Source organism: Cyphellophora europaea (assembly GCF_000365145.1).
Source record: "Cyphellophora europaea CBS 101466 unplaced genomic scaffold supercont1.1, whole genome shotgun sequence".
Classification (NCBI taxonomy): domain Eukaryota; kingdom Fungi; phylum Ascomycota; class Eurotiomycetes; order Chaetothyriales; family Cyphellophoraceae; genus Cyphellophora; species Cyphellophora europaea.
In genome coordinates, this window is record NW_008481797.1 from 2,025,454 (window position 1) to 2,049,232 (window position 23,779).

A 23,779-nucleotide genomic window follows, 5' to 3' on the forward strand; every position below is an offset into this window, starting at 1 on the left:
ACATTTTTTCAGGTGGGCAACATCGGAGAGTATAATATCATGACCACTCGCCACATTGCCTGATGATGGTTCACTGCACTGGATAGATATCCAGCAGTCGACTGTCAGCGTCCGTGTGAAAAGCGGATACTGACAAGGCCACACTACTGGGCACCGGGCACTATTCTTTTGCTTCTTTTCGCGCGTCTTGTCTCCCCTACGGGGGCGGTACCGTCGAGGGTTAGGGCAACCCACCTATTCGGTCCTCCTGGGCGCCCCACTCCGTGCTACCCTGCCCCCCAAAAGTTGAAGGCCCCCTCGGATGTCCAGCACGACTTGCTCTGTCCTACCATGCTTGTGTGAAGACACAATCAACTCCCGAGAATGGTTGGCGACGTCGGGCAACATGTCAAATGGTACCAACGAGCCGCTCCCCGGCCTCCTTGACGACCCTCAGTTCCAGATCGATCTGCCCTGGAATGATCTGCCTATAGCACCACTACGGAACCCTGCTCCTCAACGCAATGCAAATGCCCCCTCGCCGCTTGAGCCTGAGGCAGGCGCTTCTGCCAACCCTGCTCCTACGCGCTCCGGCGGTGGCTCCGAGAGACGAGGGGTAGGGTCAAGGCAGAACATCACCCCTAACGATGTGCTGCAAGCACGTGAAAGCCGGAAGCCACACCTGGCCATCAGTGAACTGGTCGATGACAATGAGGAACCCGGAAGTCATTCGACACAGTTGCCTTCGTTCGTCAGTCTATCTGTGGTCGAAAAGTCCCCAACGCAGGCGCCACAGCCTTTGAGCCGACCTATGCAGAAGCGTCCTCGACTTGAGGATGAACACCCGCACGATCTAGGTCGTCAGCTCCCCCGTCCCGCGCAACGGGAGCAGATTGTGCACCGCCCAGCACCTCTTCTCCCAGCTATGGTCACTGGTTTACATGAACCGCCTCCGTCAGCTAACCTACTCCCTTCAATGGACGCGGATCAACGCTCTGGCGCAACCCGCTCCGCCGCCACCTCCAAGATACAGGTCAAGGACATCCTCATGCCGACCGACACGTCCCGCTCCCCATCTCCTGCCCGGCAACTGCCTAGCCTTCACTCTAAGCCGCCTCATCTCCCCCACCTCGATTTCCCACCACCCCGCCGGGCCTCCACGGAGCCGACACCCCCCACGACCAGCACCTCAACCCCAGTCAGCGCCACCATCCCCTCCACCAGGGACGGCAGCAAGCCACGCCGCATCCGCCGCAAATGGACCGATGACGAAACACGCGACCTCCTTGCCGGTGTTCGCAAGCACGGCGTCGGCAAGTGGAAACAAATCCTCACCGATCCCAGCTACACGTTTGACGAGCGTAGCGCAGTGGATCTGAAGGACCGCTACCGAGTATGTTCCAAGGACGAGCTCAACGGTCCTGCTGCCGCTGCCGCTGCCGCCGCCGCCGCCGTCACCTCCAAGAGCCCCGCCAACACCGACCCATCGCCCAACAGTCCCGGCAGCGACCATCCTGCATCCCGCGGCGCCTCCCCTGCTCCCGGCAGCGGCCCGCAGAAGCAGCGCCGTAAACGCCGCGCCTGGACGACCGAAGAGGATGACGCGCTTCTAAGAGGTGTCAGCAAGCATGGCTTCCAATGGACGGTGATCCACGACGACGAGGCTCTGAGTCTGAGCCACCGACGGGCCACGGATCTGCGCGATCGCATCAGGAATAAATTTCCCGAAGGGTACAGGTTGGCGGAGAGCAAGCCGCTGCGGAGCGAGATCAAGCGAGTGGAAAGAGAGAGGGAGAGGGAGCGAGAGGAGCGGGACAGGGCGTTCGCGTCGGATGACGTGCAGCAGGCGAAAGGGAAAGAACCTGCCTCGCAGCCTTCTGCCGCTGCTGCTGCTGCGGGTGGGGGATCCGGGGTGACGCTGCCGAGTCTGAGTCTCGATGATATGGATGATATGGACATGGATGCGGATGAGGGGATTAGACTCCCGCCGTTGCTGCCGTGGGATGACATGACGAACTGATGTTGACGATGTCGATGTTGATGTTGATGGCTTTCCTTATCTGGTCAAGTTTATCCGAGATCGCGTGCTCGGGGTGGCGAGGGCGTTGGTTGTGTGGCAAAAGCAGGAAAAAGAGCATGAGTGTATGCGCATGTATCTGTTGGCAGAGCATAAGAGAAACGTGGAGCCTGGCGACCCGCAGCACGATATACACAAAATAGACCACAGCCTGAGTGAGATGTAGAGCAAATTTGGTGGACGTCATCCAGAGGGTGGTAACGAATACATTGGAATTCACAGGGACGGAGTAAACCACCGCGAACACCTTATGTTGGCCCCGATCTGCTTTTCAGAGTCTCTGTGTCTGGCGTCTTCGCTTGATCACTGCCCTTCACTCGCCGCTCTCGGTTCAAGAGGCCAAAGTCGTCCATCCGGGCGCCGTAGTGCAATTGTCGCTGAATCGATCAAATTGTCGTGCAATGGTAGAATAGTAATAAGGCTTCGTGCGAGGTACATCGCTCCAGTTGAGCCTGAAATGGGGGTAACTCAGGTCAACTACCACGCATTCCGGTCCCAGTTTGGATCTGTCTCGCTGTCAGCATCCAGTATTACTGCGGCCTCTCTGCTTGCCGTCCTCTAGATGGTGAGTCACCTTGCACAAAAGGTCCCAATACCTTGCTCCCCGTCTGCAACAGCGGGTGTCCGACCACGATCTGCAAAAACCGTTGCAGACCTTCACGTCTGTGCTCGATGACATCGTCCGAGAATCGGTTCGTAAATACCTTCCCTGGTAGCGGGGGAATCGTCACGCGGGCAGATTCTCGCTCTAAGATGTCGCGAAAGTACTCGAAATCACTATAGCGTCGGCGCACCACGCTGTGCCGCAGCTTGAAGGCGGGGATGTTGGTGCGCGTGTGAATTTCGTATGAGGTGTACATATTTCGTGGGGATGAGCCATGGGTCTGTGGGTTCTTGACCTACAGCTTTGTTAGGGCTGTGCAAGATGCGATGGCGGGGCCGCGTTGCGATAACGGCCGCGACGGTGGGACACCTACCTCGATCTCTAGGAAATTCTCTGGAGGCCCATAGATCTCCTCAAAGGTCTGCTGGCGTGATTCTGGCATAGACTGCATCTTGAGTGCGTGAGGTTTTCGTGGGTTGATTGAACTGTAGATATGGAATGCGAAGCAGGCTGCCGCGAGAGCGGGGTTCGCGAAGAGTCGCCGGCAACGGTATGCTCGATATGAAGAGATTGCGCGGTGATTAGGGTGTGGATGGAAGGTTTAGGTGTTTGGTCAGTCGTTTGCTGATGTTAGCGAGAGTGTCAAGTGACTGACTTCCTTTTCTCACCTGCTGTGCAGCTTCCAGGCCTTTGTGCATGGCGGCGAAAGCGGGCAAGCTGCAGGCGCCGGAACGGCGGAATATTGCTCCTTCTGTGGAGCCTATGCTCTCCCCGAGTCCTCCTCGTTGGGGAAATTTTTGGTCGCGATTGCTTTCTGGTCCCATATCTGTACAATTGCAAGCCATCGTCAACAGTCATGTCGAAGAAGCGCAAGAGGGACGTCGCCGACGTCGATGTTGAGGTCGTCAATATCTACGACAAGCTAGCAAGCGAGGATGAGACCACCAGACTGAACGCTGCACGCCAGCTCCTCACCAAAACCTTTCAAGATGGGACTACGACCGAAGATCAGATCAATACAATCCTAAAACGGCTTTTTCGAGGACTATGTAGCAGTCGAAAAGCCGCCCGTCTTGGTTTCGTCGTGGCCCTGACGGAGTTCCTGTCCCAGCTCCAGGCATCACCACAGAGCGCCCTCATCTCACCTGCCAAGGCCATTGACATCCTCGAATCTACGACAACGCCAGAGGGAGGTTCGCGGGGTCAGGATGAACGAGATCACTACTTCGGTCGTGTCTTTGGTGCGGACGCTGTCATCAAATCGAAGATCCTCTTTGCCGACCAAGACCAAACTCAGTGGAAACGTCTGCTTGAGCTAGTCTGCCAGGTGGCCATGAAGAAACCCTGGCTACGGCAAGAATGCGGCTATGTATTATGCCAACTGACAGATGACGATTCAGAGCATTTGATACCATTCGTCGAGGAGATCATCAACACTCTCAATGCCCATAAGCTCATCCGGACACCGGAAGGCGTAGCCGTCTGGCTGATGGCCAAGAGGTCGTATCCAAAGGCGAAGCTCTCTAAGCATGTATGGAAGCACTCGCACCCCTTAGCTAAGAGAGATGTACAAGGCCTGGCCGAGGTCATGAAGAACGCCCGCTCGCAGCAGCCCGATGCCGAGTTTGGCGCTCAGGGATCCACTTCTTGGAATTCCAGCTTGCATTTTGCCTGGAAGGTTGTTCTCAATCACTTCTATGAGCAATTCGAAGAACAGAGAAAGTATTCGCTAGAGCACAAGGATGACGAAGAGACTGAGTTGCCAGGCAGCCGAGATCTGATTGGCCTCAAGGAATTCTGGGAAACCGTGGTTGAGGGGGGTTTGTTCGGTGCCAATAGCAGTACGGAGCGCAAGCTATGGGGCGTCCTGGCGGTTTCTCATATTGCTTCCACGGCGCCGGTGGAATTGATTCCTGCCATTCTTACCGAAAGGACTCTCCACTACCTACTGTCATCCTTGAATGGCGAAGATCGATACTTGCGCAAAAGCTCTCAGTCTGCGCTACAGGCTCTTGAGAAATGTTTCAAGTCTACTGTGTGGATGGCATACCCTTACACGAGCCAGGCCTGTCTTCGAAATATCATCAATGCTACCAAGTATATCGACTTTGATGCTATTACAAAAACAAAGACTGTCACTGCGCTGCTTGATGATGGCAACGCCAGAGATGTTTGGATCGCCTTGACAAGCTTTGAGCATGCCGCTGCTGCTGTTGCAGAGGACGACGAGCGGTCGAAAAGACTGAAGTACATCTTTAGTCTAGAATCGAAGTTTCTTGGGCTGTGTCTGCGGAGAGCAACGACCGATCCGGAATCATTCCAGGCGAGGTCGCTCGAAGTATCTATCGAGATCTTCGAACGGTGGTTGGCTATGGCCAAACCCCAGGTTGGGGTATCTCTCCCGTTTCCTTCGATTCGGGTACCGGAGGCCCTGAAGCAGTATCTCAGAGATCGAATCGCGGCTGGCCTTGAGCACTCACTTAAGGAAGGACCGCTTGGACGGCAAGTGTTCAAATCCGCCCTTACTCTCTACAATCTCAAGATCTGGGAAGTCGATCACGCCATTAGCCAAGTGCTGAATCAAGCCGAAAAAAGACTACAAAAACTGGAGAAAGCATATAAAAAGCAGCATCTTCATGAAGATGACGATTCCTTAGCGAAGAAGGGAAAGCCCACCTCGCTTGTGGAGGGTTTCCAGCTACTGTATTCTCTTGTCGCCTTCGACATCTACAGCGGAGAGCACGAGTCAGTGGAGATCATGCAAGAGCTACTAGACATGGAGATTCCTGGCTCACGCGACACCAGGCAGGCTACCGATCCATTGGTAGAGATCCTGCTCAGTTTTTCATCACGGCCATCTAAGTTTCTCCGCACATTGACGCCTATCATCTTCGAGTCACTTGCGTCAGGACTTACTGCTGACGGTTTGCGGTCGTTGACCCGTGTGCTTGCAGCAAAGGAAAATGCTCAAGGTCAATTGGAAATGTTTGAAGCTGCCGGTGAAGACGCGGTGGAAGAGGACGAGGATAGCAGCGAAGGAGAAAACTCTGACGTGGAAGTGGTGGATGCTTCCGAAGGGACTTCTGACAGCGATGATAGTGCTGAGTCGGGAGAAGAAGCTTCGTCAGCGGAAGACGAAGAGCTTGCTGTCTTCGACGCTGTACTGGCATCGGCACTTGGTAAGGCTCGTGCCAACGAAGAGTCAGGCACAGATTCGGATGAAGATATGGACGATGACCAGATGATGGAACTGGACGAAAAGTTGACGGAAGTCTTCAAGGCGCAGAAAGAGGCCTCGAGCAAGAAGAAGGATAAGAAAGACGCCAAAGAGACCGTGATCAATTTCAAGAACCGCGTGCTGGATCTGATTGACGTGTATGTCAAGCACGAGCACCAGAATCCACACGTCACCGAGATCATCCTTCCTCTATTACAGACGATTCGGACGACTCAAACAAAACAGATTGCTGAGCGTGCAAACAAGATCCTACGGGATCTCTGCACACGATGCAAGGGCCAACAGAACAGCCCGCTTCTCGAGACTTCAATGGTGAAGCCGACGACTCAACTACTGGCGGACATTCACACAGAAGCTTGCGTGGACGCTTCCAACAACCATGCAGCAGCGGCAAGCCAGGCAAGCATTCTCGTGGTCAAGACGTTGATCAAAAGTGGCGTCGACATCGAGAAAATCATCCACCAGTATGGAGAGACGATGACGAAGATGATGACAGAGCCGAAATGCAAAGTGCAGCCTGCCTTCTTCACGGATTGGAATAATTGGTGTGCCTCAGCAAGGAGTTGGATGGTGAAGCAGGGAGGAGCCAAGGCGTAGATGAAAGTCATCTTGGTCGAATACATAGCATTTATTATCATGGAGGTATGCAGTCTGCCAGCCTGAGCGTTGATCTGCCTGCATACGTACATATGCTGTACTCCTGTGGAGGTTGGAACGCCCTAATCCCTGCCTCGTGTGATATTCCTAGGCGTCTGACGGGCGCGGAGTTGTGGGCTCTTCAGGTACCGTGTAACCACGGTCCCCGGTCGTTGCGGGCCGGCTGCCCGTTTGGCTCGATCAGCGCATGGCCTTAGATTTCCCCACGTGAAGCCCCGATCCTCCGCACCTTGAGACACACTGGCAAACAGCCAGTCCACCTGATACCTGGGGAAGATCTATCCCTTAGCGCCGACTTCGATCCTCATGCCATCGATCCCCCCAACAACATGACGACCTTGCAGCCCCGCCCGCCGTACTCCGAGGAGGAGCTTAAGAAACTATATCCAGAGAACCTCGAGCTCCGGCTTGTTCAAGTTCTGTTGAGACACGGCGAGCGCGCACCTGTTTCTGTCCGTTTCCAGAATGTAAGAAGAACTGGCATTTCATGTCACATCACAGTTGTCTGACGTACAGTAGGCAGGTCTCGCGCCGTACTGGCCCTACTGCAATGCCGCCCAACGACTGCGCTCCGTTGCCATGATCCCCAACGGCGAGCAAGCCTGGGACTCACTACAGTGGCGGAGAAGATTGGAACGCTTCGGAGAGGATGATGGGCCTATAATAGCAGCTGGAGCAGGAGGAGAGGTGGACGGCATCTGGTACGCCCTCTCAATGGCCGCCTATTGCTCGCTAGCTGACCTTCGCAGCCAACTAGGTGAACTCACTGACCCAGGCCGGCAATCCACCTACGCGCTTGGGACTCGTCTCCGACACCTCTATGTCGACCAGCTGAGTTTTATGCCTAAACTCATTGCCAATGCCGACCTCATCTATCTCAGAGCAACTCCCATGCCTCGCGCTCTCGAATCGGTTCAGCAATCGTTCTGGGGCATGTACCCTTCTACGGCGAGAACGGCAGCATTCCCTTCTCCAACAATCGTGACACGGACTCCCGCAGATGAAACTCTCTTTCCTAATGACAGCAATTGTCGTCGCTTTGCCCAGCTCTCACGAGCATTTGCCCAACGCACAGCCGATCGGTGGAACGACACATCCGATATGGAGTACCTAACCAAGTTAATCAGCAGATGGATGCCCGAAAGTAGCCCTCGTGTAGCCGTCGACTCGCACCCACGGCTGTCTGGCATCATGGACACAATCAACAGCACCCTTGCCCACGGCCCGGAAACCCGCCTACCTAAAGAATTCTACGACAAGAGAGCCGCTGGCATCATCGACAAAGTCGCTGTCGAAGAGTGGTTCTCGGGGTATAACGAGTCGCGCGAGTATCGCAAGCTGGGAATAGGAGCTTTGGCGGGCGACATCGTTGAGCGCATGGTCAGTAAAGTCGAAGGCGCCGGCCTCTCAATCTATGAGATTGGCGGAGAGAATGGCTTCCTCGGCCAAGGCCGGGGTGGGGAGAAGGGCATACTGTTCGCCATGTCAGGCTGTCATGACACCACACTAGCTTCTCTCCTCACCGCTGTTGGCGCCTTCAACGGCGAAAAGTGGCCTCCCTACACATCCCACATCGCCGTCGAGCTCTTCCGCAAGAAGGCCGACAGCCTCCCACCGGCATCCGAATCATCAAGTCCTACCGCCCCAAAGTCCGCAACAGCCATCCAAGCAGCATCCCTCAATTCCTCAAAGCCAGGCTGGATCTCCTCTATGCTCGGCCTTTCCTCCTCTGCCTCATCCGCCCTCACTCCCACATCAGTCCAGCAGCCCGGCGCACGCGCCGAAGGCATCGCCCGGCGACCCTTCACCGACCTCTCCGCCGCCGAGAAACAGAAGCTCGACGGGTACTACGTCCGCCTCCGCTACAACGACAAAGTCATGACCGTCCCCGCCTGCAAGAAGCCCGGCAACCACCTGGACGGCGACGACAGCTTCTGCACCCTCGAGACCTTCAAGCGCGTCGTCGACGGCTTCACGCCCGCGAACTGGAAGGGCGAGTGCGGCTTGCGCCTCGGCGAGCCGGCGCAGGGCCTGGATGGTGCACAGCAGTGGGCGGGCCAGATCGAGGATGACGCTTAGCGTGGCAGTGCGTTGTGTTGCGTTGACGCGCGATCAGTCCCACAGCTGGAGGGGGCTTGCCCTACGGTTGCAGCATGGGATACAGGGCAAGGCTGGCGTGGCGTTGCGTTGTGTGCATCAACCAACAACGGCCGGCCAGCCGTTTGGACATAGATTCTCATCGAGCAAAAGCAAGCAAGGCAAAAAAGCACGCCTGTACATTGAACCCTCAACATTCTTGCTAGGGGGCGAACGCCACATGTGTCTATATGTCTGTCTGTGTCCTTGCTTTCTGTCCGCGGTCTCCATCCATTTCTTATACGTTTCTATCACGTCCGCACCGTGTTCGACACCCCGGCACCTGCACCAGTCCTATACATGAAGTCATGTTAAGGGCGCTGAGTTTTGACCAACTATCACATCGTGGTGGTGGCCGGAATTGGGTGTCGATATCGTGGGAATGGGCAGCTAGGTACAAGTCCTGAGAGAGAGTAAGGGGGATAGGGGGGAAACCGAGCGGCTCGACTTGGTCAAGTGCAGAGGGGTGCGGGCGTCTTGGGTGTCTCCTTGCGAAGTGGGGGGAGTTGGGTAGGCGAGGAGAGAGAGCCATGGGACACGGAGGCAGGTGCACTGAGGGACGAATGGAGTTATCAGTTTTGATGAGGGGGGGGGGATCATGGACTCGTGACGCTGAGACCATAGAGACAAATAGACCTGGTTAGAGGGCACCGTTATCGAGACCAAAGCGTAGGCATGACTCGAGTACGGCAGATCAGTTGCATCGCCTCGTCTCATGCTGTGCTTCTTGCAGCATCCTTGTTCTGATCGCTCTGGATAGATTTCGTCGGTCCGAAATGCAAGCGTAGACATCCTGGGGACCGCTACATCCCAGGTGGTAAACTCACGTGCTCGATGATCATCAATCTTCGTGACGCGATCGCCAGGCTGGCGGTCTGCTTGAGTATCAGCCGACAGGCCTCCTTTCGAGTACGTTGATCGCCATGCCCAGGCCTGCAAGCGTTGGACCATTTCCCCGGCTCATTGAGGGAATTACGCCCGAGAAACCCTTCCCTGCTTCGTGCATGCAAAGCTGCAAGGAGGTAATCAGTACATCGCGCAAGTACCTTGATCAACCGAGAGGCGGAACACAGATTTTTCCTCACCATTGGCGTCTGCGCCTAGAAGGCCCATGTACCGTCTTCAAGCGCTGTCAAACACATCGGAACAGCGCGAAGCCAAGCAGCAGAGCTCCACTTTCACGGAACAAAGGATGTTGCTTGTTGCTTGTGTTTACTTCGCGGACATGTCCCAAACACTTGTCGGTATTGACAGCTGGCAAAGGGAGACTGTCGCGCTCCGCATGCGGGAGGTGGACCAATCTCGTCATGAACTCGGGCCTCTGGTTGAGAGTGGCTGAGTCGTGTTCATGATGGCGTTGTATCGGACTGATTCATGGGAGCCAGTGAGAGCCGAGATCGATCGAGCGTGAAGATCCAACAGGAATCTTGCTGTCGAACAGCCATCAAGGCTTATACGAGATTCCGAGCGGGGAATAGCAAATCTCGGCCCTTGTGGATTGGCGGACTGGCGGACTGGAGCACCTGTGCATGTGGCGCGGTTAAGACACATCTTGCTGGCGGCACCTGTTCGGCAACTGGCGCTGCGGTTCAGAAAGAAAAAAACGAGCTGCGCGGCTGTCTGAATCCCGGTCTAAGGTATGCACAGACCCGCATGCACTCCATGCCAATAAAAGTCCATGCGCAGCGGGTCAATTTGATTCCAGCGATAGTGCCAAAAAGTCGATTTGGTTTCCAAATGACCCTGCTGAAGGAAGGTCGTCTCGCCACAGGTATCCCAGGACTTTGACAAGAGAGCATGTGCAATCACAGGTAACAGCAAACGAAGGGGCTGACCTGATCGCGGTCCGTATGCAGGTGCCTGGCCTACTCCGGTGGTCATGTTACAGAGCTCGGCGTCCGTCCCGCCTCCCCGACCACAACCAATCCGAAGGAGCGCCACCAAGTGCCCCCTGCGTAGTCACTCTCATCCCTCAGCCATGCCACTCGATCCAAGCTCACCTGCTATACGCCCTCGACCTTCGATCTACTCGTCACTGGACATGGCCACTACCGAAGCAATCTGACCAGATGACAAGTTCTTGACAGATCCGTTCGGGATCAACAGGACGAGGTCGGACGATAGCCAACCAAATGTCGAGGACCAGCCTGGGTCGTCGATTTTGAGTTCGAACAAAGTCCCGCTGTTATCGGACGAGATAGCTTGTGAGCAAGCGATCGCTTAGCTACCGCGCTGAGGTCCGACTCTGGGCTTGGAAATCGATCGTAAATCCGACTGAGTTCTGCACGGAACCTGGTTCTTCAGCTACTTTAGTCTAGCCATCCTGCTCGAAGCGATGACTAGGGAGGCCCGGGACGGACGCACTCCTTGCCGCACATGCCTCAGGCGTCATGTGATGTGCTGATCGCTGGCATACAAGCAGATGCGCTAAAGTCTGGGGCGACGGCAACTTCAAATGAGAAACGCAGCTGGTAATATCCACAGGTGTCCTCCTGCGTGCCTCCTCTCAGACTCGCAGCTGTCATAACAAGGGATCCATACTGCAGCGAGGCACGAGGGTGCACCCCCTCAACGCCACCTCGGATGCAGTCCCGCCTACCGTGGTCGACTATCCAGCCGCCACTCCTTTTCCGGCTTTGAATCTGGAGCAGTGGCCCTGGTATAATAGACGCTGACAGCAGCGATGTTCCACAACATCAGCTTCATCTTCATCTGTGAAGCTTTTTTAATCCCGACGAAAATTGCCGAGGCCTTCTTGTGTTACTCCGCGTTGATACCCTGTCTCGACGATATGTCTTCAGACACGATCAAAGACAAAATGGCAGTTTCTGCCGTCCTCAACTACGTAGCCTTGCCGTTTCGAACCCGTAAGACCAGCAAGGCCTCAGTCAATAAGACAAAAAAGGGGCTCCGCCAAACACCAGCATACACACCCGAAGAGATGTTATTCACCTGGTACCACCGGACCGATTTGAAGTTAGATTGGGATGTGGTGGAGTATCTGTACAACAAGTGCTTCAACCGATGGCCGCGGCAGAAGGGGGGACTGCAGTGTAAATTTTATCGGTAAGTCACCAGCTCACGGACTTGAAAACAATGGGATCACCCACATTTAAGAAGTGCCAGATTTGCTGATGTCTGAAACAGTTACATTGCCGATTGGGGTGTGGCCCGTGTTCGGGTGCAGAAAAGAACCTCGCAAATTCGGAAAACGGTGTCCGATACAGACCATGATTTGTGGACTGCAGAATTTGGTGTTACCGTGGGTGACTGCAACCCTGTTTATCACTGCTTGATCCAAGGCAATTGCTGACGAGGCACAGAAATGTACCGACCACATCTTCGGTTGGATGCTGCCGGAGCATCGACTTCGCCAGGTGAGATCGGGGAAAGACGCCAGGCTGGCACCACCATGGAGATCTCACAACGCAAAGATGAGAGGCGTCAAGCAGGCGCAGGGCAAGAAAGAATCTCGTCTTTGAACCGGTACATCTTGTAAGAAGGGGCCGGACCATGATATGAGGATTGTACCTGTTGCAGTGCTGAGCACTTGCTTGCAACTTGAATGCATGAGATGGGCCTGCTAGTTGTAGGTGGGATGGTCACTGTCGTCGTCGTCATAGCCGAGATCACCCTGATGGTACCGGTAGGGATTGCGGCTGAACTCGTCGTCTGAAGACAGTTCTTCATCTGGATAGTCATTGGCAGGGTTGTCTTCGGCTGTGTAGAAGTCAGTTTCGGGATACCAGTCTTGGATCGTATTGAATGCTCACCATTTGAATCTTCGTCGTCCCAGTCTGATTCGTCATCGCTCTGCATGTAACCTTCCCACAAGTCCTCATCCTCTTCATCAATGACGAGGACACCGACATTCGACACGGAAACATTGGGGTCCATAGTGTTTGATGAATGGTTCTCCTCTGATATTCTGATGTAGGTCTCGTAGATGTATTCCTCCTCAATGGGGTTTGGGCGAGCGGGCTGGATGTCGGGACCGGCTACGGACGAAGAGGGAGCCTCGCGCACAGGAGAGTCTGGCTGAGCATCCGGATCCATTTCCATAGCCAAAGCGGCGAGCTCGTCAGCAAGCTGATCTGATTCGCGATTCCAAGTGCGTGAAGGATCCTGCAAGGAAGTACCAGATTTTGTAGGCGGCGTCTTCGGCTTGACGAACGTGGGAATCGACACACTCTCCTTCGATTGTGCGTCTATGGTGTCACTTGGAGAGTCCACAGATGTCTTCGATCCTTCCATTACCATCTTGTCTACTGGGGGCTTGGCATATAGACCATCGTACACCTGTCTTTCGACGAACGTGGGAAGTGGCGGGCGCAGCGATGAGCTGCGAGAGGACTTCTTGCGGATTCCAGAAGGCCTGCTGGCATTATGCGACGAGGACAGGTCGCGGGTTAGATGAAAGCGTCGGATATCTTTGGGCAAATCGAGTCGCCGGGAAGGCTTTGGCGGGGATGTTGCTTGAGGCCTCTCGCTGTCGGTCGAGAGTAGCGCCTCTTCGGCGCCTTCCTTCGAGGCCGGTTGCGCCTGCTGTCGAATAAACTTGGTGAAGTCGTTGATTTCGTCTCCAGGAGCGGTACTCCGGATGGTGGGGATCCCGTTCTGGTCATGCTTGGACTGAGGACCCGCCGGTGCAGTGACGGCACGGTCGACAGGCGGTGGCTGCTGCGAGACAGGGACTATGGGACGCTTAAGTAACTGGTAGCTCTGGGCAGTGAACTGTCTTTTGGCACGGGTGCTCTGCTCAAGATCTGACGTTGTTAGCGATGGATATCATGTGGGGGTTCAGTATTCACAAAAGGTTTCAATAGGAGCCTCATCACGACGGCGCTTGACGCTGATACGCTCTGGAGGTAGTGACATCTCGTCAAGGGTTTCTTGATGATTCAAGAGCGCTTTTACGCAATTAAGGAGATGTGCAAACCAAGTTGCCCTTGACGTTGGAGCAAACTTTTGAGTTTCGGCAGGGACAGACGCGAAGTCGCGGCGGAAGAAAGCGCCGGCTGATCTTCGGCAGGCGCGTTTCGATGATGATCTTCAACTTTTTTGAAGCGCTGCAGGAAGTAATGAAACCACTTTGCAGGCCTGGGATCAGATCTATCTATTTTGATAGGTGCAAACATGCTATCCTCGAGGACAAGGCTGTGCAGCACTTGTCGTCATGACCTGGTATCCCTCTTCGAACGAGGCTTCTGCGGCCCTGCCATACCACGTGTCGCCTTCGGAAACCGTCGTAGACCACCGAGACTGCAAAGGCAAACGAGGTGGCTAAGCAATTCGACCAGATTCTACGAAAACGAGAGGGATTCTGAATCACCGTCGCAAGATGTGCACACTCAGCATGAGGACCAGTCGGTTTTGACGGAGGAAGAATTGAGCGCTCGGTTCGAAGCCCTGCAGCGATTGGAAGAGTTTGATGATGAAGACTCTGTCCTCCATGAAAGCGATGAAGACCAGACGAACCATAAAGAAGTTCCGGTTGTTCCAGAATCGAGTCCCGTCAACGTACACCCTGGCGCTGAATTCGATGCGCTCCGTGAACAAGTCAACGATTACAGAGCAGCCGGCTTCGATGCCACCTTCATCGCCCGCGAAGCCCGACAAATCTTCGGAGACTACCTTCCAGAGGATGTATTACATGAACAGGAGCTACAAATTTACACAAGACTATATGGAGAGCCGCTACCTCCTGCTCCTAAGAGAGAAGAAGACGCCAACCCAGTTCTTTTAGATGAAGAAGGTGGCCAGGTCTCTTACACTCTTGATCGTCCCACGCGTGAGTCGGATCTTGAAACGCAAGAGTTGGGTCTCGTGGACGGCGGTCAAGTTGATGTAGAAGCAATCGATGAACTGGACGAGGACGAAGGTTTTATAGCCGATCCGGAATTTGAAGACCCTTTCGCTGAGGAACCTGCGCACGAACGGCAGCATCCGATGACTGCCTTGGGAAAATTCGAGACTTCTCCACGAACTCTTTCCATGCCATACGAGCAATACACGCGACCTTTGACCAACGTCATGGCTTCGTTCAACAACAAGCAGCTAAAAGACGTTTGTGAGAGAACATTCGGTGGTCCTGGCTTGCCTGATTCACCATTGACTCCACGAAGCGGCAGAGGACGTCAGCAGGTGGCTGTGCAGCTTGAGGCTGCCCAACATTTCATGGGCGAGATGGAAGCCACGGCTTTCATGACCACTGTTATGCCGCCGGCGTTTGCCGCCATCTCCTCTACGTTGGTTGACGCTCGGAAGCGTCTTGGAGCTACTTGGCTGACTGGCTTGTTAGCCAAGGAGGGAGGACCGAAGGTTCTGGACGCTGGCGCTGGCGGTGCTGGTATACTGGCTTGGAACGAGATTGTTCGAGCACATTGGAACTCGCTACACAGCTCTGCCCAAGACGCTAATCCACCACCTCCTACCAAAGCCGTGGTTTTGACAGGCTCAAATCCTCTTCGTCATCGTGCTGCCCAGCTTCTTGACAACACCACCTTCGTACCTCGCCTTCCAGACTACGTTCACACCCGTGAAAAACAAACAATCGACGACGATCGTCCAGCACAACAACGAAAGCAGTTCGATGTTATCATCTCCAGCTACTCTTTGCTTCCTCTCAAAGAAGATTGGGAGAAAAAGCAATACGTCCAAAATCTGTGGGCTCTCCTCTCCTCCGAGGGCGGTGTGCTCATCATGGTTGAGAAGGGTATACCGCGTGGCTTTGAAGCCATCGCTGGCGCCCGGGATCTCCTTCTGGAGCGCTACATCGCCACACCGCCAGGTCAAGACACGCATTATACCGCCCTACACAAGGAGGCCGCCTCAGAAGGCAATCTCTGGCAACCCGAAACGGGTATGATCATTGGGCCGTGCAGTAACCATGAGCGGTGCCCAATGTATAAAATTCCCGGCGTCTCCATCGGCCGCAAAGACATCTGCTCCTTCCAGCAACGTTATATACGCCCAGGATACTTACAACGTATCCTTGGCGCTACGACTCGCAATCACGACGATGTTAATTTCTCGTATGTCTCCGTCGTCAAAGGCCGTGACCTTCGCCAATCATCGTTCGAGCAATGGTCGCACATTGCAAACCCGCTATCAGCACCGGCCTCAGAAGACACCTTCCCCTCCACGTCCACCACACATCGGGATTCAAATTCCGAATCATGGCTCAAAGCTTGTCAATCTGGTTGGGCCGAGAAGAGCCCGAAGGACGAAGAGGCTTCGCCCCATCCACCCACACACACGCTTCCTCGCCTTGTTTTCCCGCCAATCAAACGGCGTGGGCATGCAATCCTGGACGTTTGCACTCCCATGGGAACCATCGAACGTTGGACTGTTCCTCGATCCTTTGGCAAGCAAGCCTACCGCGACGCACGCAAAGCCAAATGGGGTGATCTATGGGCACTAGGCGCCAAAACGCGCATATCGCGTAGTATCCGTCAAGGCAGTGGGAAGGACAAGATGGCAGGCATCTTGAGCGGTAAACTAAAGGGACGTGGCAAAGAGGAGCGGATTCAGAACGCTGCGATACGCATGCGCGAGCGTGCAGAACAAGAGCAGGACGAGGATCACGAAGAGGAGATGCGCATCACCGAAGAGATCGAAGCAAGAGCCGCCGAAGAAGACTTCGAAGACGATTTCACCGGCGGCCGCCGCAAACCTCAAGCCGGCAGCAAACGCTTTGAGGCGCGGCAAGACGCCGAAGAAGAAGCCGAAATGGACGAGCTCGACTGGGAGATCGAGCAGAAGCTGCAGGAGTGGGAGGCCGAGCTGTCGGACACGCGACCAACGGATCGTCACGGGCGCGTCATCAAGGGCGGCAGGAAGGCCAGGGGCATGCGGCCTCAGGGCATGGCTGAGCGTGTAATGTGGCAGCCTGCGGGGAGCGCATCCAGGGTCGAGGAGGAGGCTAAGCGGGGGTGAGAAGGCGAGGAAAGGATAATGTGGATGTACATTACATGGCCCCCCTAATGAGTGCAGGAATATGTCGCAGTGTAAACTACGAAAGGCGGGACAAGAGGCGATGAGTGTATGAACAAGAGCTGATATCGACTGACATTGAGCAAGATCTGCCTTTTGGGTCATCTCAGATCTGTGTATGTACAACAGTATCGCAACAGAGGGTATGTATGTATGGTAATGCTCCTCGGCTCCAATAATTCTATCCTCATCTACATTCTAGATTCATGCTCAAATGGTGTCGAAGCTAGTCAGTCAGATTGTATGTATTCATGCATGCGTCGCATCGCACATCACGCATCAGGATATCTAACCCGAAGTCTGATAGAAAGCCTCTGCAGCTAGAGCTGCCATTACAGTCAAGCCATGAATCGCTTCTGTGTCCGATCGAACCCAAGCTGGAGCCGGCGAAGAATACATTTCAGAGCGGTCGACCGTCCGCCCATTTTCCCCTGAACGCGTCTTGGTCGCCTCCGACACTGTCATAGACGCAGGTGTTGCACAGGGGTCGCATGTTGCCGGCAGGGGTGGCGAACTTCTTGATGCTGCTGCTCTTCTCGTCACACTGAGAGCAGGCTGGGGCGGCAGGTGGCGGAGCTTCGATGTCCGGTGCTGGTGGTGGAGAACCTCCTCCGCCTTCACCGTGCATAATAAAAGCCGAAGGGAGGCCGGCGCTGTCGAACACGCGCTGTTGCTCGTTACTCATAGCGAAGTAGGCCTGGTGCGGAGCTTCGTGACCACGCATGCCGGACATTGTCAGCTGCCACTGACTCTGCGCATAGCGATGACCTTCTGGGCGGGGCGAGGTGATCGAGGTGCGGCCGGTCCAGGTAAACGAGTTCTCGCCAGGATATTGCACAGGTCCAGCATAGCTAGTGGGGTCGTAGCCTTTGTCCTTGGAGTCGACTGCTGAGAAAGTCAGCTACAAATAGAGCAAAGCAAGCTGTGTTGAGCTTTCGCTTGAGTGAATCTTCGTCTACAGGATGATCCCACCTCGAGGTTTGCGTCTGCCCATAGACATGTCCAAGCCTTTCTTCAGAAGACTCTGCTTGTGGGAAGACTTACCCTTGTCGTCCTTCAAGGCTGCTAGTTGAGTGTGGTTGTCGGCAGGCGCCTCATGGGCATTCTCGTGGGCGTTCATGATCAGAGGGCCGAGGCGGTGAAGATCCGTAGTGGACACTTCTCAAGTTGGACTAGACGTTGTCCGATATGGGTGAACTGGGGCCGGAGCGTGGCGCGGGTCGATATAAGTGAGAAGACCACTCTCTGGCGTTTGCATGTCGTGTCAACAGTCGAGGCTCGTTTGAATTGGGTACTGGATGGAGGGGTGAAGGCCATGACGAGCCCCAGTGGCTGCTTGACGAACAAAATCACATGGGCAGTGACACGACTCCGCCACAACTGGTCATACAGGGCTCAGTTTGACTTCTTGGCGTCACCAGCCTCCTTGCCTTCGACATACGGGTGTTTGATGGTCAGGCACCAGATATCGAGATAGTCACAGATGGTAGTAATGACGTCGTGGACAAAACTTCCGTAGACACCAAATGCGAGACCCGTCATCATGAAGACGAACGCAACCTGGTAGGTGTCTCCACCCAGCGCACTTGGCCAGAGCCCAAGCACTGGGCCCATGCTGTCAAACACAGCCCAAGCTAGCGGCGGGATGAGAACGTTCTTGTACGGGAACCTGTCCTTCACAAGGTGCCTGACGATCATCTGGCCAACGGAGTAGGCGTTAAGCAGACCGGCGAAAATGGCAAAGGGCACAAGGTGGTGGTGGAGGATGATGGGGTTGAGCCAGAGATAGAGCGGGATAAGGGTCCAGCTGATGGCGACAGGGAGGAGACCGAGCAGAGGCTTGAGCGGGTCCTGGCCACGAGCACGGCGCGCTCTAATCACGTAGCGTATGCTGCTGAGGGTATTGAAGACGAGGACAGCTCCACCCAAGGACATGTACCACTCGGCCCATGACTTCTGGTAGAAATAGTCCGGCAGGCCGAACTTGGAGAAACCCAGAGTTGGCAACATCGGCTGCTGCCAGTAGCTTCCGCCGCCCTTCAGGAATGTTACGAAGTAGACGACGACCAAGATCAGAACGCCTTCGACCGGTCCAGAGACGACACCGAGAGTCAGCTGATGAGTGTGGTACTCGTCCCAAGTCTGGATATAGAAGGTCAAGATGGCGCCAAAGAGGGTGAGCACGGTATTCCAGGTCTGGCCGAGATTCATCGCCGAGGCGAACAGAAGGACTTCAAGGCTGGTATTGCAGGCATCGACACCTGTCTTTCGTTCAGCTGCACACTCAATGCCTCGGGGTGTGTGCGTACTCACCATGATCGAACAACTCGCCGAGCGGGCCGCTCTGATGAGTTCTGCGCGCCTGCGAACCGTCCACCGCGTCAAACGTCTGGTAAAGGAAGAGACCGATCGAGAACGAGAGGTAGACCCAGGGGGGCATGTCCTGGTCGAGACTCGGATTGTACCACAGCATGGTCAGGAAGTTGATAATGACAAAGCTAAAGCCAGTCAAAGTGATCTGTGCGGTGTCAGCGAGTCACAAGCTGGTAGCGCGCGTGGAATGCCCGCGTACGAGGTTCGGCCTACGCCTCGAGTTAGATCAGTTGCAGCGTGAGGTGGGACGGAGATACACACGCCATGGACATTGGAAAACACCTGATAACGACATTGCTGTAGAAGGGCTTCAGGATGTATTTGGAGGTCAAGGACTTGTCGACGCCGGCATATTTGTACTCGTGCAGCTTGGGCAGCATGCGCTGCCGGATGTAGACCATGGTGAAACGCGGTCGGCGAAGTGCAGCGTCGGGTCGACTTCAGAAGACGATGAGGGAACAGTATACAGTCTGTGAGAGTTGCGAGGAGGAATGAACGCGACAACGAGTCTGAGGCGCGAGCGACGACACGGTGGGAGGGGAAATAAGAGGGAAAGTGGGAAGGAGATGGCAGCGATACACGTGTTTGTTACCAAAAGAAAATGGTCGCTTCCGCACGCACCCGACGTCATCGCTGCCAAGATTGGATGGTGCTGGTTCGAGGTCTGTCATTGGCTGAATGGTCCACTTTCATGCACGTTCACTGCCTGCTCGTATTTGATCAAAGTCCTTTGTGCTTTTGGGCCTCGAGGAATGAAGGATCCGCGATCGAGTCGAGGCCTGTAGATACTGTCGTGATCCAGAGCCTCATCACGCCACGGACTACCCAGTCCGGACTCCATCAATCAATCACCAACCCTATCCCCCTTCACCCCAAGTACTGTAGGCCCCCTCGCACCTACCCATCTCACAGCCACCCTCGTTCCTCATCTCCCTGCTCCACTGTACGTGCAACGCTCCGCCCGGTCTCAAGTGACCTGCACACCGGTGGACGGATCGTGATGCCAGAGCTGGTGGACTATCCATCTTGTCAGCTGCCTGTGCGAATCGGGACCGGGAGGGTACGTACAGGTACCAAGCTGATCAGTGCGGAAAGGAGGGGGCTGTGGCAGTGGGAGCGCCATGAGTGGATGCTGGTGGGTTGAGGTTGCCTGGCGTGTTATGTCACTTCTCAAGGAATGGAGGTTGGTGCAGTCGAGTCTTATGGGTTCCAAGGACGAGGATGTAGTTTGAGGGTTACGGAGCTCTGAAGGTCGAAATCCCTTTTGTATCCATTCTGTAGGGGAACTAGCCTAGCCACAAGGATGCCTGCGCCAGGATACAAGCCTAGATCTAGACATTGTGATAGGTGTAACGTTTGTAGATTCAGACACGGGGCGGCAAAGCCGGTAACCGCCATCACCGGAAAGACCTTGACATGGCCTCAGAGACGCAGGATAGGAACAAGGAGAGTTCTTCATTGCCATAGCTCGAACCTCAAACCAACAATGCCGCCATGCTCAACAACACCCAATGCGAAGCCAATACACGCTCATGCTAGACATTAAACCGTTTGTAGCCCTCAAGCAGCCCATCGCCCGCCTTGGTGATGGCCACCCATTCGGGGGCGTAATGCTGCGCCTCATCGTACGCCGGTATCACTCCCCTCTGATTGACATCACTCCAGAGACACACGACTTTGCCGTTCATGCCATCCGCCAGCTTCTCGTTGTTCCACCTGACGTCGACCTTCCAGGTGTTTTCCCATGTTCGAGACCACAGCCGGATCTCTTTGCTGCCACCCTGCGGCACCGGCTGAAATCGCTCGTCTGTGGGTCCCATGCCTACAACCTTGAATTTCTGAACAGGAGCGTCGAAGACTAGCTTGCACGCTCGCGTGTTCTTGCCCTGAATGGTGAAGCGTGCTTTGGTCGAGTCAGTGTTATTGCTCGTCTTGGTCACGCTGAAGTCTAGCCAGTCTCGGTATCGTTTACTTGCTGGCAGTTTTGGATCGTATTCGGCAACTTCGGGAGCGATCCCTGAAAAGAAGTACTTTCGGCGAGTGCTGAAATTATCTGCGTTGATGTAGTCCAAATTTTGCTCGGAAACACTAGGGAGGGACCGTAGTGCGTCCATAACATATGGCGCCGGCCCAATGACAGACACATTGTTGTGGCCGGTCTCAAGGTCGATCTCCTGCTGGAAGAATACCTTCAGCCTGTTGTTAGCGGAGAAGGGGAAGGCGACCAAGTTGTAGATGAGAGTGCCAATAAGCACCAGAAGCAGAAAATTGGGTATCTGCCAGGAGAACCGATGAATGAACGGAACCAGTGGTGAAAAGAGCACAATCGTGAAGAATGCCATGCTGATGTAGACCAAGAACACCGAACTCCCATCTGCGCCAGTCTGATGCAGCGCCGTTACGAGGTTCAGCGCAATTTGACCAACAATGACCACGTTGATGGGCACAATGACCAGGAATTGCAAATTCCAGAGCCAACTCCACTGGCCTCTCGCCCACTCTTGCTCGGTTTGGGTATCGGCATCATGTTTATCGTCTTTGCGCCCTTCTTCATCGTCCGAGTCGTGTGTCTTATACTTGCGGAATGCTTTGCCGCCACGACCAGAGAGGAGGCCGGATCGCTCGGTTGGCTCTTCCTGATCGTCTTCGTCATTGCCCTGGCTGGCCCTGGCTTGTCGCTCGCGAGAACGAGAAGTCTCAGGTGCACTTGATGCGATGTCCTCGCTAGCCTTTGAATCACAATAGACATCCTTCTTCTCAAGCGAGAACAGCTCTAGATATGACAGGAATGTAGAAAGCCATGCACTCGCTGCAAAGAACAAAATGAAGTAGACACCGCCGATGTGGAATTGCTGCTCAAAGACCGTGGCCGCGGCCAGGAGCACCCACCATGCGGTCCAAATCCAGCCTAGGCCGTAGGCTCGAGTCAATGCTGACGGCCGGCCATAGTCTGCCATGCGGCAGAAAAACCAAGCGAGGAACAGGAATGAAGAAACCATCATACTCCAGACCGCCCACTCGCTGCTGTGCACGATGAATTCATTCTCTTTAAAGAGCAAGAACGCAAGAGCAATCGGGGCCGCACACGAGACGGTTAGGACTAGAGGGAAGCGAGTGAAGCCTCGCCAGCCGTACAGGGGTACTTTGTCGTCTCCATCAATGCTGTGGTATCTCCTGGCTCCGGAGAACAGGTACAGCTTATCGGCAGAATAGAGCAAGATCATGAGAAGCCCAAGCATAACTGGTCCAGCCACCAGCAGGGTCACAGACAGTGCAAACAGGGTGTGTAGCTGGAATGCTGCAAAACGCTGTCCGAAGATGTCGAACCACACACCTGGGCTGCCAGGGTTGTCCTCGGGGTCCAGATTCGTGCGCAACGGATGGGAACTCAGCTTCTTGGTCGTCGACAGAGCCCCTGACAGCATATGCCAAAGCGAGTCTTTACTGGTGTGGCGACTGTCGTCTTGATCAGTGTGATACCTAGCTCGCGGCTCGATAAAAGCCACGTCTAGACCTCGAAGTCCCATGACGCCATTGAAGATGACATAGTCGGTCTGGCTCCTGACCAGGCCGCGATTGAAGCCATCTCCGGTAATGACAGATCCAAATGGGTACGGAGACTCGCCGTACGCTCTGGTGACCTCAGTATCGGTGCTTCTGAAGAGGGCTGCTCGGCCGCCAGCTCCGGCACCTTCGAGGTTGAGAAAGGAGCTGACCAGCTTAGCCATGGGATGCTGACTGAAGACACGTGCTCCGTTGAGGAAGTCCTCCTCCCCATCGTTCCACAGAAGGACTATACCGTGTTTTGGTTGGTTCCCTGGCGTGGTGTAGTACTTGAGGAGCTGAAGAACCGTGATGCATCCAACACCATCATCAGTGGCACCATAGCCAGAGGAGACCGAGTCGTAGTGTGCATTGACCAGTAAGCCGTTCCTCTCGCGGGGACTGCCATCCGGCTTAGCCCACCACTCTGAACTGTCATCTTCCCGACCCGGCACATAGGCTATGATATTCTTGCTCTCAAAATACACGCTGATGCCCGTGCCTGGCGTCGACAGCGTGCCGGGCGAGGAGAAGGTGAGGTTCGAGACATCATCGTCGAAGATATAAGCCGGGTGCGAAGATGCTGCTGCGGAGGAGTTTGTGTTCTCTTTTACTATTTGGTGAACGCGTTGGACAAGCCAGTTGTGGACTTGATCATTCTCCACACTGTTGAAGGGGTGGTAGCCGCGGGTAAGACGCTGCAGGTCTGCCCAAGCTTCGTCGAGGTCGATGCCTTTGACGGGTCTGGGGCTCTTGGGTGCTTTGGGGACTCCTGTCTGCACGACAATTAGGGGTATTATGACGGCAAGGTAGATAAGTGTAGCAATGACGGTGACGGGGCCACGTGCAAAGGCGAGCGGGTTGGAGAGTCTGGCCATGCTGCAGATGCAGATATCGAGACAGCTATGGGTTCGTTAGCGATGCATGCTATTCGATAGCCTCATGTGAGGTGTCAGAGTCGAGGAGAGGCGCCTAGAGGAGTAAAGCCAGTGATGAGAGTATCGTAGGGAGATAATGCGGGCAACTAGGTATCTACACGTGAAGCGGGGTGGTAGCAAGTCACCAGGTCGAAAATTAGGCATATCGAAGTTGGAGCTGCATTCAATCGCGGGCGCCCCCCTGCACGTCATGCTTTCTAGCTGCATGCCTTTAAGCCAAGCCTTCTTTAACTGGACTC

The 23,779-nt window shown here is 54.8% G+C and overlaps 10 protein-coding genes across 10 annotated transcripts; 5 read left to right on the forward strand and 5 right to left on the reverse strand.

The window, feature by feature from the left end:
* Positions 1-385: 385 nt before the first annotated feature.
* On the forward strand, positions 386-1,999 carry HMPREF1541_00754 (uncharacterized protein; the record flags this gene model as incomplete). Its single annotated transcript, XM_008713059.1, has 1 exon — positions 386-1,999. The coding sequence occupies one exon, from the start codon at positions 386-388 to the stop codon at positions 1,997-1,999; it is 1,614 nt and encodes a 537-aa protein (XP_008711281.1).
* Positions 2,000-2,586: 587 nt separating this feature from the next.
* Positions 2,587-3,111, reverse strand: HMPREF1541_00755 (sorting nexin-3; the record flags this gene model as incomplete). Its single annotated transcript, XM_008713060.1, has 2 exons — positions 2,587-2,955; positions 3,034-3,111. The coding sequence occupies 2 exons, from the start codon at positions 3,109-3,111 to the stop codon at positions 2,587-2,589; spliced, it is 447 nt and encodes a 148-aa protein (XP_008711282.1).
* Positions 3,112-3,516: 405 nt separating this feature from the next.
* On the forward strand, positions 3,517-6,495 carry HMPREF1541_00756 (uncharacterized protein; the record flags this gene model as incomplete). Its single annotated transcript, XM_008713061.1, has 1 exon — positions 3,517-6,495. One exon carries the CDS (start codon positions 3,517-3,519, stop codon positions 6,493-6,495), a length of 2,979 nt encoding a protein of 992 aa, XP_008711283.1.
* Positions 6,496-6,884: 389 nt separating this feature from the next.
* On the forward strand, positions 6,885-8,634 carry HMPREF1541_00757 (uncharacterized protein; the record flags this gene model as incomplete). The annotated part of the gene is made up of 3 exons (XM_008713062.1): positions 6,885-7,022; positions 7,075-7,256; positions 7,305-8,634. The coding sequence occupies 3 exons, from the start codon at positions 6,885-6,887 to the stop codon at positions 8,632-8,634; spliced, it is 1,650 nt and encodes a 549-aa protein (XP_008711284.1).
* Positions 8,635-11,509: 2,875 nt separating this feature from the next.
* HMPREF1541_00758 (uncharacterized protein) lies at positions 11,510-12,173 on the forward strand (the record flags this gene model as incomplete). Its single annotated transcript, XM_008713063.1, has 3 exons — positions 11,510-11,757; positions 11,839-11,953; positions 12,015-12,173. 3 exons carry the CDS (start codon positions 11,510-11,512, stop codon positions 12,171-12,173), a joined length of 522 nt encoding a protein of 173 aa, XP_008711285.1.
* A 101-nt stretch (positions 12,174-12,274) lies between these two features.
* On the reverse strand, positions 12,275-13,569 carry HMPREF1541_00759 (uncharacterized protein; the record flags this gene model as incomplete). Its single annotated transcript, XM_008713064.1, has 3 exons — positions 12,275-12,411; positions 12,465-13,457; positions 13,503-13,569. 3 exons carry the CDS (start codon positions 13,567-13,569, stop codon positions 12,275-12,277), a joined length of 1,197 nt encoding a protein of 398 aa, XP_008711286.1.
* A 258-nt stretch (positions 13,570-13,827) lies between these two features.
* Positions 13,828-16,629, forward strand: HMPREF1541_00760 (uncharacterized protein; the record flags this gene model as incomplete). The annotated part of the gene is made up of 1 exon (XM_008713065.1): positions 13,828-16,629. One exon carries the CDS (start codon positions 13,828-13,830, stop codon positions 16,627-16,629), a length of 2,802 nt encoding a protein of 933 aa, XP_008711287.1.
* Positions 16,630-17,086: 457 nt separating this feature from the next.
* HMPREF1541_00761 (uncharacterized protein) lies at positions 17,087-17,806 on the reverse strand (the record flags this gene model as incomplete). The annotated part of the gene is made up of 2 exons (XM_008713066.1): positions 17,087-17,571; positions 17,731-17,806. The coding sequence occupies 2 exons, from the start codon at positions 17,804-17,806 to the stop codon at positions 17,087-17,089; spliced, it is 561 nt and encodes a 186-aa protein (XP_008711288.1).
* Positions 17,807-18,081: 275 nt separating this feature from the next.
* HMPREF1541_00762 (uncharacterized protein) lies at positions 18,082-19,460 on the reverse strand (the record flags this gene model as incomplete). The annotated part of the gene is made up of 3 exons (XM_008713067.1): positions 18,082-18,947; positions 19,000-19,204; positions 19,317-19,460. 3 exons carry the CDS (start codon positions 19,458-19,460, stop codon positions 18,082-18,084), a joined length of 1,215 nt encoding a protein of 404 aa, XP_008711289.1.
* A 1,134-nt stretch (positions 19,461-20,594) lies between these two features.
* HMPREF1541_00763 (uncharacterized protein) lies at positions 20,595-23,480 on the reverse strand (the record flags this gene model as incomplete). The annotated part of the gene is made up of 1 exon (XM_008713068.1): positions 20,595-23,480. One exon carries the CDS (start codon positions 23,478-23,480, stop codon positions 20,595-20,597), a length of 2,886 nt encoding a protein of 961 aa, XP_008711290.1.
* Positions 23,481-23,779: the final 299 nt, after the last annotated feature.